This window comes from Musca domestica, unplaced genomic scaffold (genome assembly GCF_030504385.1).
Source record: "Musca domestica strain aabys unplaced genomic scaffold, Musca_domestica.polishedcontigs.V.1.1 2, whole genome shotgun sequence".
Lineage (NCBI taxonomy): Eukaryota > Metazoa > Arthropoda > Insecta > Diptera > Muscidae > Musca > Musca domestica.
In genome coordinates, this window is record NW_026712249.1 from 30,781,714 (window position 1) to 30,796,337 (window position 14,624).

Here is a 14,624-nt window from a genome sequence, read left to right on the forward strand (position 1 = left end):
ATATATATATATATATAAACTGTAAACTTTTCGTTAAAAGATAAAGAGAAGATGGTCTGACCTCTTGCTTTTCGGATCGTTCATATTTGAATAAAATTTGTAATAATGAACAAATAACAAAATAGCTAAGTTCGTCCGTGCCGAACTTTTAATACTCTCCACCATTTGGAAGGAACATGAAAATTTTTAAATAAAAATCCGAAAACTACTCTTAATTGAAAACAGTTATATTGGGGCCATACGAAGACGTGGACCTGCTTACGAAATTTTTTGTCATATGCTGTAGTACCCGTTACGAACCGAAACGTGAATGTGAAATATTTTGTCATAGCTTGAGTATCCATTACGAACTTTAAATACGAAATTTGTTACGATTCCGGTGAATAATGTCGCAAAATTCATGAAAATATCGAATATCGAGAGGTGCCGTCATATGGAAGCTATACGAAAATGTGAACCTGCACAGACAATTTGCAGCTATAGCCTGTAGTATCCATAACGAACTTCAAATACCAAATTTGAAACATTTCCGGTGAATAATGCCGCTTAAATGACCAATATACTGAAAATAGGGAGGTACCATCATATGGAAGCTATACAAAAACGTGGACCTACATGGCCCATTTTCAATAGCAAAAGTCCTGCAGATATAATATACATCTAAGTAAAATTTTATCAATCTACTTCATTTCGTTCGGAAGTTAGAGTGATTTCCACAGATGGACGGACATCGCTAAATCGACATAGAATTTTAAGCTGATCAAGAATATACAGGGTGAGATGAAAAAAACTGCAACTAACTTCAGACTGTTGTCATTTCTAAGCCACTCGTTCGATAGCTGTTAATTATTATTCCAGTGACAACACATTATATTGTTTACAAGCGTATAAATGCATTTTGGTCAGAATTTTCCAGAAAAAAAAGGAAGAACACAGCAACATAAGCAGAAATGGTTCGAAAAGTAAAGAAGCGACTTGATCGAAACCCGCGTCGCAGTGGCCGAAGAATGGCTCATGAGCTGAACATATCGCAATATTCCATTCGGCAAAAATTGCAAAATGAGCTCGGGCGTAAGCCATTGTAATTCCAAAAAGTGTAAGAACTTACACCGCAACAGAAAGAGATGAGGAAACTTAAGTTATCCAGCAGTTTGTAAACAAACAAAATGATCGTGTTTACTTGCCAAAGAGGTCAGCTGGAAATGTGCACTTTCGGTTGGCCACCAGAATTCAAGCGACGGCCATGGTGTGGGCCGCCATAACTGCCGATGGTTGCTGTCCGCTCGTATTAATCGACCGCGGCATCAGAAAAATGCCGATTATTATCGCGAAAATAGGGTGTATTAAAGCCTTGGAGGGTGTATTAAAGCCTTGGGCACGCAAACATTTGGACATTGGACATTCCAAAAGGACTCAGCACGTGCCACCCAAGAATGGTTACAAAATGAGGTTCCTCACTTCATAAAATCCTACACAAATCAGAGATGGGAACCTAATTTTTATGCAGTGAGATTTGACAAGTTAAATTACCGAAAATGCAGAGATGGGCATGCTTACTTGAAATGAATTTACCTTCTTAATTTTACCATGATAATAATCTTAATATACCATTTTTAGTGCTGTAAATTTTATTCAAAATCAATTGAAATACATTCATTAATTAATACATCAAATTTCGTGTTGAAGCGGTATTTGGTTGCGCTCTAATGTCGGAAAGTGCATAACAACATTAAACATTAGTACATTTGTATTTCTTTGATTCAAAAAAGTTTCTTTAGAAAATCAAACTTTTTCGACAATAACTCTAATACAAATATTACTATGGATGCAGATTGCAAAAATACTACAAGGTATATAAAACTCATAATTTGCCTCAAATTTACTAATAATGCTGCTTCGTATTTAGTAGAGTAGCTGGAACGTCTTACCCGAAACGATTCAAATGTCAATTTGTGCCAAAGTTCCATAAAACCCATCTGATGATAACCTAAAATGCAGTTTTCCAAACGTTCGACCAAATACGAATGCTTCGGAACATAAAACGTTATCTTTTGATCGTTGAGACTCATTCGCATTAATATAAAAACCCGACCCCTTGACGATTCTGTGTGGACATAATAAAAAACGAAATCTTTCACGGTGATGGCCACCAAATTTTCGTGCGAATTTTTATCTATATATCTTAGGGGTGCCATTTCATCGGTGGTATTGAGGACAATCAAAGGCAAAGAGTTATCCATAAACTGTGGTATATACGTCAGGAGAGGTGCTGTCGGTTGAGTACACACGGCTCGATAGCCCGACACTGCAAAATCGATTACAGTACTCGGTGGTTGGCGATAGAATTGGGTACGATACACGAAGAATAGTATCGACTGATAAACTAAGCGCAATACAAATGTTGACAGCATCCAAATGATGAAAGTGACTCGTGGTGAAAGTCTTTCAGGTATTCGTACCGACGGTAATCCCAACAGGGATTCAATTATTTGCCAAGTACTGGCAGAGCGAACATTTTTCTGACGGAAATAATTAATTATTATTAATATGAGGGAACTGTTGCGGTGTAAGTTCTTGCACTTTTTGGAATTTCAATGGCTTTACCCCTAGCTCATTTATCAATATTTGCCGAATGGAATATTGCGATATGTTCAGCTCAAGAGCCAAGTAGCTTCTTTACTTTTCAAACCATTTCTGCTGATGTTGCTGTTTTCTACGCTACCAGTATCATGGCAAAGAGCGATGGTACGAGACACAAAATATTTATTCACATTTAAATGCTAGAGTGCTCTAACGATAGCCACTTGAGGTTTTCCAGTCAAATATAAAGAAATCACACTATCACGCTTGAATTCCATCACAAATAACTTTTTTTTCTGGAAAGATTCTCACCAAAATGCTTTTGTACGCTTGTAAACAATATATATAGGTATCGGACGGAGTTGCTTAGAAATGACAGCAGTCTGAAGTTGGTTGCAGTTTTTTCATCTCACCATGTAATTATTGAAAATATTGACCCTTTGTGGGCGTGTACCAGAAGGGTTTGAGATCAATATGAAAGCCAACTGGAAAACGAAAATTACTGTTTAAAAGCTAAAACTATTCACAGAATTTGTAAGAACCAACAAAAAAATTATTGCACCAGATTACGTTCTTAATTTTACCATGGTTTCTTCATCTTAGCAATTCTACTATGATTTTCAATAAGAAAAGGGTGCAGGGCCTTTTCTATTTTTGTTCAAACCCTTTAAGAAGTCAATTTTATAAAAAAAAATACCCTCGAACGGTCTTCCCCATAGGAGGAATACGATTCAATACTCACCACTTTAAATGGTTCCATTCGATCGTCACCCAAATCCCTTCTCTCAGCAAGACTATCCTCATCGATGGTAAAATTCAAATGTTTACTCAAAGTTTTTAAAATTATCATCTCTAGGCCGGTATAAATTTCCGTTGTATTATCGGGGAATAAGATAAACGGTGGTATTTCCCAAAGATTCATACGTATTGGACAGCCATACAGATTTTGAACTTTGATCGGAAACATAACGTCATTTACAAAACGTACACCATCAAACTGATTTATCAGCACTGGATCGCTACTGAAACAAGCATCCTCTTGAAATGGAAAATAGGTGTAGATCAGAACTTCGCCCTTTGCGTTTTGTATCATAACATTGCAATGTAACCAATAATTATCCAGGCAATATTGTAGAATTTTCGCTCTTTCCTCTGGCATTTGGGCGTCACGTATTTGTAAAAATATTATGTAGTACTCTTGCGTATCATACTGGCTGTTGTGCTGGGATATATTGGTACGCTGTAAATTCTCAAATGAATCGACCATTATCATGTTACAAAAACGCCTTCCAGGTACCACTACATCTTGACGCTTGCTGTTATGCCGAACAATTGTAATGGCCATATAACCCCAGGAGGCAAACAATTTCGCAAGTACATCTTCAAACCAGAGTTCCGTTGCTGGGGATGTTGTTGATATTGTCAGAAAAACGGAATCGCATAATTTGAGCAAGACATTTTGAATTAAAAACCGCAAAGCCATTGCCACAAAGTTGTCAATTTCCTCTGATTGTGGTACTTTTACCAAATGCTCAGGATCCTTTGTGAACAAGGTATAATTCATGGTAAGCTTTGTTGTTTGTAGCACTCGATCCGATATTCCACGACAAAGTGTTAATGTTTTTCGTATCCTCCCATAATTTATAGGTTTTTGGTATTTTTATAAATGCCGTTTGTTTGCTAATTAGTAAAGGAAATAAGAAAATAAGATTGATAAGCTTGTTTGTATGTTTTTTGTCCTTATTGACCATTGTTTGTTGTTGTGTGTCAATATGAGGTGCCCATAAGGATGGCTTATGTCCATATACTAATCAAGATGGTAACTGATTTTAGGGTATCGTAAACTAGTGATTTATTTGTTTGTTTTCGTGTGAATAAAAGTATTGAGCGGAACATGACTTGGGTGGCAAAAGGACTACTCTTCAAATGTATTGCAAGTTTACTTGCAACAAGTCTCTGTTTGTAGGGGAGTGAAATGAGGGGAATGAATTGAGAAAATTGTCTGGTTTTGGCAATTTGTGTCAATTCCGTTCGTGTTGTTATTTTTAGACACAAATAAAAATAACAATGACAGAATAGGCAATGATTAAAAATGACAATTTCTGAAAACAAATTTCTTTGTATAAATACATTGGGGGAGATGAAAAGAGGAGAAAAATTTCGGCAAATAAACTTGCCTAGACTCATGGTACAATAAAAAGGAAACGCAGAGCTAACAGCTGATTGCAATTTTTGTTTATGTGTGCCCGACTTCTGTCAATTTTTTTGTATGTATTTTTTGTTTTGAAAAAATGAAAATAAAATATATTCTAAACCAATGATTGGAATACACGTATATTGTGGCTCGAACTCGAGATTGAGTAGTTTGGATCATATTTTTGAGTGAAAATAAAGGTATTTCAAGGTAACTCATGAGGAATGAGGAAAAAGATGAAAAAAAAAAAAATGAAAACTGGTTGCATATAATTTTGAATGAGTCTGAGGAAGGAAGCGGGCATAGCCACAGCGCTGTATTTCTGTAGTTGTTCTACCTCCTTGTTGTACCATGCCTAGACTAAATCCATGGTAGAAGAATATAGGTAGATGTATCAACGCTTGGGAACATTGATATGTCATAATTTTTTAAGTGCTTTGTCAAAAATAAATCGATTTTTATATGTTTTCTTATACGACGCAAATCGGAGGTTGTAATGATATGTATTTTTCAATAATTTTTACAAATTTCATAATTTTTCATTCACGATTTTCAATATCAACATCGGTTTGAAAGTTCATTGTCCCCGCAGCTGTGACGATGCGACTACCTGTATTCTTCTATCATGACAAAATCATGGTATAACATGGCAGAAGAATACAGGTAGATGCATCAACGCTTGGGAGCATTGATATGTCAACAAATTTTAAATGTTTTTTTAAATATAAGTAGATTTTTATATGTTTTCTTATACGACGCCATTCGTAGGTTATTATAATTCGTGTTTTTCAACAATGTTTATAAATTTAAATATTTTTTCATTCAACATTTTCAATTCCAAAATTGGTTTGACAGTTCATTGTCTCAGCAGCTGTGTCGATGCGTCTACCTATATTCTTCTACCATGTGGTATAATAAGGATGTAGAACAGCTTCGTAAAACTACAGAAATACAGCCCTGAGACTATGCCTGCTTCCTGTCAGAATAATTCAAAATTATATGCAACAAGTTGTTGTTATTTATTTCATATCTTTTGTTAATTTTTAAAATATGATGAATGATATACCTGGATGTTCTCTCAAAATTATGATACTAAATGTTAAATATTTCAATTCCATGGAAAATCTGGTTAATATCATTAATGCACGTCCCGCAATTCAAATTTCTTCCAATCATTGATTTTGAAAATATATATATATTTTTTTTTCAAAACAATATATACATACACAAAATTGACAGAAGTCGGCCACAGCTGGTAGCTCTACCTTACTATTTTATTGTACGTTTATATATATGAGGGTTAACCCACTGAGTTTGGATTTAAATTGTCATATCGATTATTTTTACTTCAAATAAATCTTCTCAAAGTAGGTTAACCCTACAAAAAGTTCTAACGTAAACATGGCATAAATCAAAGAAATTTGTTACATGGTAGAAGAATACAGGTAGATGCATCAGCGCTTGGGAACATTGATATGTCAAAAAATTTTAAATGTTCACGTTTTACACGTTTTTTATACGACGTCATCCGGAGGTTATAATAATTCGCGTCTTTCAACAATTTTTACAAATTTAAATAAATTTTCATTCAATATTTTAAATTCCAAAATTAATTTAGTAGAGCTCCACATAACAAATATGCCGAAGCATTTGTATCTTTTAAATTCGGACTTGTATTGCCCATTTGGTGCACAATTAATTTAAAATCGGATAAATAAATAAATATATATATATATATATATATATATATATATATATATATATATATATATATATATATATATATATATATATATATATATATATATATATATATATATATATATATATATATATATATATATATATATATATATATATATGGGTAACAAATACAACAAATTGGATGAACAATATATGTGGGAGCTATAGCCATATCTGAACCGATCTTCACCAAATTTGGCATACTACCTTCTAGACTCAATTCGGTCATATATGCCATCACATCACATTTGGGCAAATATTAGACGTTTGGTGCACCATAAAATGTAAATCGGACGAAGTTATATATGAGAGCTGTATCCAAATCTGAACCGATCTCGATAAAATTTAGCAAAGGTATTTCTGAGCTGCATTTGATATATTTCGCCAAATATTGTTGTTACAGAGTGCATATTACGGTTGCGGAGGACAAAAATAACAAAACGGACGAACAATATATAGCTATATCTGAACCGATTACGATCAAATTTGCCATACTTATGTTCAGGCCTAATTTGGTTGTATGTGCAAAATACTATTCGGGTTGATATTATACGTTTGGTGCACAATAAAATGCAAATCGGACGAAGATATATATGGAAGCTATATCTAAATTTTGACCGGTTATCTCCAATTTCAAAAGGGTTCGTCCTTGGGCCAAACAAATGATTTGTGCAAAACTTCATCTTCAAAACTTCAATCGGAAAATAAATGCGACCTGCATTTTGTTTACAAGAATACATGGACATACGGACGGACAGACGGACTGACATGCATAAATCAACTCAGAAATTGATTCTATGCAGATCATCAAAAGGAACTATGGGCATATCTCGTTTCCTTTTGCCTGTTACAAACAAATGCACAAAGACATAATAACTTGACCACCTTGTTGTGTAGGGTATAATGATTACTCATTTTGTTGCTATATCTTTGAATGAGAATCCGATAATGTGAACGTTATCCCTTACTTTTCTTAAAGTAAAATTTAACAAAACTGAACTATAAAGAAAAGATATAAAAACGGTCCATAGGCTTCTACAGAGAAATAACATCAGTCCTTATTGACTTATACAAAACTTCCACTTTATTATTTGTCTAATGAACTTTTTCGAAAAGTTTTTGCAAACATTTCAATTTTCTTGAACATAATTCCAATAGAAATATTACAAATGATACAAAATACAGAATAAGGCTCAACTCCAATACACTGAAAACATGAATAAATGACATGTCGAACATGGTTCGTTGAGGCTCATCGTTTTTGGGATAATCTTCGGCGCCGTTGTATAGTGTCCATGTCTCATGCAAGCCGGCGCCAAATATACGCAAAATATTATCATTTATGGTTTCGATGAGAAAAGAATGTTTGGGCAAATAAATTGTTGTCGGAATATTGTTGACGGTGAAAGGTAAAATTTGCAGAATATTTTTAGGTTTCATATTGTTAATATAAAACTTGGCTATTTCTTTGTCTACGATTGCAGCATAATTTCTTTCGGACAATCTATCCAAATGGACAAGTTGTTGCATTTCATCCGAAGAATCAAAGATAATTTTCCGTAACATATTATTCGCAACTTGAGGGATATTCTCCACAAACTGTAGTGTTTTGCGTGTACAGATTAAGGTAAAGCCATGCTCTACCAAGGCGTCCAGTGATTTCGGCGGATTTTGAAATATATCGAAATTATACAAATAGAAAATCATTGATTGGTAGATGCTACGCAGTAAAAATGAACACCATAACCAAATAAGAAAGGACAAAGAATGCCATTTGAGACGCGGTCGGTAAAGAGTACTTAGGCCCAAAAATATTTCAATAAATTGTAGATTTGTCATAGAATTCGAATGACGTCTCATTTGATTAATGGTTATCATTGCTAGTAACGTACATAGCAGGCAAATCCATGCGTCAGTATCGAAAGGAAACACAAGAGTTCTTATCGATGTCAGCGGATAGGGACTTCTAATGATTACAGCTACGAGGGTGGTATGATAGGTTGTTACCGTGCTTGACCCAGAGCGATCAAGTATCACAGATCGTCTAGTATACGATGTGCTCATATTTACTTTCCGCTCGTCTATCTGAAAGAAAAAGTGCAAAGTGGGATTATTCATTCTGATTTTCTGAAAAGTTCAATGTAAGGCCCCTAACTTAAAGGTGTCGTTTTGTCTTAGATTTTGAAAATTTTTGCCAGAAATATTTTCATGAAGAAAAAATTGTAATAAAGTCATGCAATCATATGTTTAAATTTTTATACCCTCCACCATACAGGGTGAGAAGAAAAAACTGCAATCAACTTCAGACTGCTGTCATTTATAAGCTACTCGTCCGACAGCTATTAAAATTATTCCATTGACAGCTCATTATATTGGTTACAAGCGTACGAAAGTATTTTGGTGAGAATTTTCCAGAAAAAAAGTTATTCGTGAGGGAATTTAAGCGTGATGGTGTGATTTCTTTATATTTGGCTGGAGAACCGCAAGTGGCTATCGAAGAAGTACTCCAGAATTTAAATGTGAATAAATCTTTTGTGTCTCGTACCATCGCTCGTTACCGTGATACTGGTATCGTAGCCCGACGTCAAGGAAGTGGACGGAAGAAATCAGCAACATCAGCAGAAATGGTTCCAAAAGCAAAGAAGCGACTTGATCGAAACCCGCGGCGCAGTGGCCGAAAAATGGCTCTTGAGCTGAACATATCACAATATTCCATTTGGCAAATATTGAAAAATGAGCTCGGGGTAAAACCATTGAAAATTCCCAAAAGTGTAACAACTTACACCGCAACAGAAAGAAAATAGACTCAAAAAAGCTAAAGAGTTGCTTCGCTTGGCCGAAAGTGGTGAACTGCCGAATTTGGTTTTCTCCGATGAGAAAACATTCGTCTCCCATCAGTCTGTAAGCAAACAAAACGTGCACCTTCGATTGGCCACCAGAACTCAAACGCCGGCCATGCTGGTGGTGTGGGCCGCCCTAACAGCCGATGGTCGCTCTCCGCTCGTATTAACCGACCGTGGCATCTGAATAAATGCCAAATATTATCGCGGAAATATTCTATTCATTTTGGCCGCAGACCTTGGACATTCCAACAGTACTCAGCAACATCCCACTTAGCACGCGCCACCCAAAAATGTTTACAAAATGAGGCTCCTCGCTTCATTTCCAGCGCACAATGACCACCAAAATCTCCGGATACCAATCCGTTGGACTATTGTGTCTGGAGTATTTTGGAAAGCAAGGTCTGCACTAAAAATACCAAAGTGTCGATCACCTCTCTTCGGGTATTGGCCAAAATACCGCAGAGAAACATTCGATTAGCGTGTGACGGTTTCATTGGCCGTTTGAAGGACATAATTCGTGCCAAAGGTGACCAATTCGAACAAATCTAAACTTTTTCTAAAATTTGATGCTATATCCGACATTTTTTGCTTTTATTCAATAAATATTTAAAAAAAATGTAAAAATCATGGCGTTTGACTTTGTGGCAGTTTTTTTTATTTCACCCTTAATATTCTTGATCAGCGTAAAATTTTAAGACGATTTAGCCCTGTTGTACTCACGCTAGAGTCAAGCCAAATAAAGATAGGAAGCTAACATTTTGCACCGATCTGTATTTTGTCTGCATACAGGTCAAGTTCAAAGATGGACTATAACGGTCCACGATATCGTATAGCCCCCCTATATAACTGTACCTCCCGATCTTTGGTATTTTGATGATTTTAGTCACATTTTTCGATGGCATTGTATGAAATTTTGCGCAAAAAGTTCTCTGTGAGTACTTTACCCCCTGGAAGATAATTGTCTATATAGGTCCACGATACCGTATAGCCCCCATACTATGGTGCCCCGCGATATTGGGTATTTTGATAATTTTAGCCACATTTTTTAATGGAATTGACATAAAAACAACATAAGAAGTTCCTTCTGAGTACCTAACCCCAGAAGGAGTATTGTCTATATAGGTCCACGATATCGTATAGCCTTCATATAACTGTACCTCCCGATCTTCGGTATTTTTATGATTTTAGTCTCATTTTTCAATGACATTGTCCGAAATTCTGCACAAAGAGTTCTCTGTGAGCACTTTACCCTCTGAAAGAGAATTTTCTATATAGGTCCACGATATCGTATAGCCGCATTTTTCAATGGAATGGTCTAAAAATCCACACAAGGAGTTCCCTCTGAGAACTTTACCCCTGGAAGAGAATTGTCTACATAGGTCTACGTTTTAGAATAGCACCCATATAACGCTACCCTGAGATATTCGGTATTTCTAGGATTTTCGCGACATTATTCACCGAAATTGTATCAAATTTAGTATTTGAAGTTCATAATGGGTACTACAACCTATGCCGGAAAATTGTCCATGCAGGGCTGCGTCTTAGTATAGCCCCCATACAACCGTACCTCCCTTCATTCGGTATTTTGATGATATTAGCGACATTATTCACCGGAATTGCGTCAAATTTCGTATTTGAAGTTCGGAATCATTACTACAGCCTTGACCCGACACCTATCTCCCGGTAATCCCATGTCTCATTAACTTAAGTCAAATAACACTTACCGCATATAGTATTCGTTCCACATCTCGCATTTCAAATTTTAATGTAAAATTCATTTCTTCACTTAAGGCATTCAGTAGATTTATATCCATGCCGAAATAATGTAGAGTACCATTCTCAAAATACTGCATTCCGACATATGGTGGCTGGGGCCATGTATTGATAACCAATGGACATTTGTGCAAATTGTACAACTTATGGGGGAATAAAGGAGAGTTTTGAAATTGTACACCATCAAAGTAATCAATGAGCAAGGGTTTGGCTTTATAACACTCTTCAGCGGTATAGGGAAAATAGGTATACATCAATACTTCACCCTTGGCCGTTTGTATCATGACATTGCAGTGTAGCCAATAATTATCTAAACAGTATTGAAAAATGAGCTCCATCTCTCTGGGTATTACATTGTCGCGAGCTTGCAGAAATATTAGATAGTATTCAAGACCATCAAAATTGGCATTGTTCGTTGCCAAACCAATGTCCCTGGGGAAAAGAATATAAAGTAATTAAACAAATACTTAGCCTTGAAAATTTTTTTCACCTGGAGATACTTACAGCAAAGATTGATACGAATCCACCAAAATAATGTTGCAATATTTTCTTCCTCGCATTTCAAACGTAGCTTTTTGCTTTACATTTATCAGGACTATCTGAACGGTCATTGCAGTTGTTAAACTAAATAATTCCATCATAATGTAGTTTAACCAATGTAAAGATGGCAAATCTCGGGAGGATATAAACACGGCATAGGTAGAGGTCAATGTTTCAAAGACATTTTGAATTAAGAAACGCAGAGCTTTAGCCACAAACTGGTTTATTCGGTCATCCTGTTTTACCATAAACTGTCTTTGTTCATAGCTCAGTAAAAATGCACTATGATTCATTGTTCTGTCGCCTGTTTTCAATGAAGTTCTGAGTGGTTTTGTTCCGATATTCGGCTTTGTCAGTATCTTTTATGAGATTGGCATCAGTAATGACTTGATTCTATTTTTTTGGGAAAGCAATTAATTTTGTGGAACTAATGCTGTTCCATTTGTCATGCTGACAATTAATCAAGTTCTGTTTAAGAGTATTATAACTCAAAAATTAAGGAAGAGGTGTCTTATCCTAATTAGGCACACAACTTCTTTCCCACCAAATGAGGGAGTTTCAGTCAAGTAAAGTCAATTGAACAACATGTGGTTAAAAACACATCCTGTCAACGGGAACCTCTACAGACAATTTAATACTTCAAGGAATTTGAAACAATTTCGTGGGTAAATGTGACTAGAATTCTCGAAACACCGAATATCGGTGGGTATCGTAATAGTTGCTCTATAGGAAAACGTGGACCTAAATATTCAATGTTCTGCCACTGGAGCTAGAATCCATTATTAATAATAACAAATACCGATGCTTAGATAAATCCGTGGAAAAAGGTGGCAAAAATCATTAAAACACCGAATATCGGGCGGTACCATTATGTGGGCGCTATACGTAAACATGGACCTATATACTATGCTCCGCCACCGTTGCTAGAAATACCAATTTTTAGACAAATACGTGGAAAAATGTGGGGAGAGTACTGAATATCGGTCAAAATACATGATATGTTCCACCACCGGAGCTAGAACCCATTATGACATGCAAAAATACATTTTCAGACAAATCCGTGGAAAAATGTGGCAAAAATCATTAAAATATCGAATATCGGGCGGTAACACTATGTGGGTGCTATACGAAAACATGGACCTATATACTATGCTCCGCCACCCGAGCTAGTACCCATTGCGAATTTTTAGACAAATCCGTGGAAAAATCGTCAAAAAACCAAATATCGGGAGGTACCGGTATGTTGGGCTATACAAAAACGTGGACCTGTACATAATATGTTCCACCACCGGAGCTAGAACCCAAATACAAATTTTCAGACAAATCCGTGGAAAAATGTGGCAAAAATCATCAAAAAACCGAATATTGGGAAGTACCAGTGTATGGGGCTATACAAAAATGTGGACCGATATATCTCATTTTCAATACCAACCTTCCTAAACACAATAAAAATTGTTGTGCCAAATTTTGAAGCTCTACGTCAAATAATGTGGGCTGTATCGTGGTTCCAAAAGACAGAGAGACTGCTGAAATTTCTAAGCCACTTGTCCGACTGAAAAAAAAGTTATTCGTGATGCAATTCAAGCGTGATGGTGTGATTTTTTATGGCTGGAAAACCACAAATGGCTATCGTTAGAGCGAAAAGTAAAAAAACGACTTGATCGAAACCCTCCCGCAGTGGCCGAAAAGTGAGCTGAACATATCGCAAAATTCCATTCGGCAAATACAGGGTTGCCCATATTCGACGGACCCATCTGGCAACGCCATAACTTTGACAGAGATGTCACATCGCTTAACGACATATCGCGTTTGAAGCGTCAGCCCAAGCAGATTTTTACCATGAACCAATACACGCCACGCGAGCGCTCTGAAATAGTTGAAATTTACATTCAGAAGAAGTCAATTGCGAAAACTCAACGTGCTTTTAAAACATAAAAAAATGTGAGAAGTGCGCCTTCTAAGAACACCATTAAGCGTTTATACGAAAAATGTTCGACTGGTAAGGCTCTTTCTAATCCGAAGAGGCCATATAAAAGTCGACCAAGGTGATCGGCCGAGAATATCGCAGCCGTACGAGTCAGTGTTGAGAGGTTCCCAAGAACATCCCAAAAATGCCGTTCTCAGCAGTTGGCCATGGTCCACTTTACAACGGATTAATCGCATTGATTTGCATTTGTTTCTGTACAAAATTCAATTGACGCAAAGAATGTTGCCTGCGGACAAGCCTCGTCGATTGGAATGGGCCCAAAGGGCCCAAAGCTCCGTCGAATATGGGCAACCCTGTATTAAAAAATGAGCTCGGGGTAAAGCCGTTAAAATTCCAAAAAGTGCAAGAACTTACACCGCAACAGAAAGAAAATAGACTCGAAAGAGCTATAGTGTTGCTCCGCTTGGACGAAAGTGGTGAACTGCCGTATTTGATTTTCTCCGATGAGAAAACATTCGCTGTCCAGCAGTTTGTAAACAAACAAAATGATCGTGTTTACTTACCAAAGAGGTCAGCTAAAAATTTGCATCTTCGGTTGGCCACCAGAACTCAAGCGCCGGCCATGGTGATGGTGAGGTGATGGCCGCCATAACAGCCGATGGTCGCTCTCCGGTCGTATTAATCGACCGTGGCATCAGAATAAATGCGGAATATTATCGCGAAAATATTCTGGAGGGTGTATTAAAACCTTGGGTTCCCAAACATTTTGGCCGCAGTCCTTGGACATTCCAACAGGACTCAGCACTATCGCAATCAGCACGCGCCTCCCAAGAATGGTTACACAATGAGGTTCATCGTTTCATTTCCAGCGCACAATGACCACCAAAATCTCCGGATATCAATCCGTTGTGTCTGAAGTATTTTGGAAAGCAAGGTTGGCACTAAAAATACCAAAGTATCGATCACCTCAAGCAAGCGCTTCGCCGGGAATGGACCAAAATACCGCAGAGCAACATTCGAGCAG

General features: G+C 36.6%; 2 protein-coding genes across 2 annotated transcripts; both read right to left on the reverse strand.

The window, feature by feature from the left end:
• Window positions 1-1,613: 1,613 nt before the first annotated feature.
• LOC131802190 (uncharacterized) lies at window positions 1,614-4,144 on the reverse strand. The gene is made up of 3 exons (XM_059121798.1): window positions 3,323-4,144; window positions 1,929-2,519; window positions 1,614-1,619 (listed from the first exon to the last, which is right to left on the reverse strand). The coding sequence occupies exons 1-3, from the start codon at window positions 4,142-4,144 to the stop codon at window positions 1,614-1,616; spliced, it is 1,419 nt and encodes a 472-aa protein (XP_058977781.1).
• Window positions 4,145-7,612: 3,468 nt separating this feature from the next.
• LOC131802191 (uncharacterized) lies at window positions 7,613-11,966 on the reverse strand. Its single transcript, XM_059121799.1, has 3 exons — window positions 11,638-11,966; window positions 11,085-11,565; window positions 7,613-8,602 (listed from the first exon to the last, which is right to left on the reverse strand). The coding sequence occupies exons 1-3, from the start codon at window positions 11,964-11,966 to the stop codon at window positions 7,613-7,615; spliced, it is 1,800 nt and encodes a 599-aa protein (XP_058977782.1).
• Window positions 11,967-14,624: the final 2,658 nt, after the last annotated feature.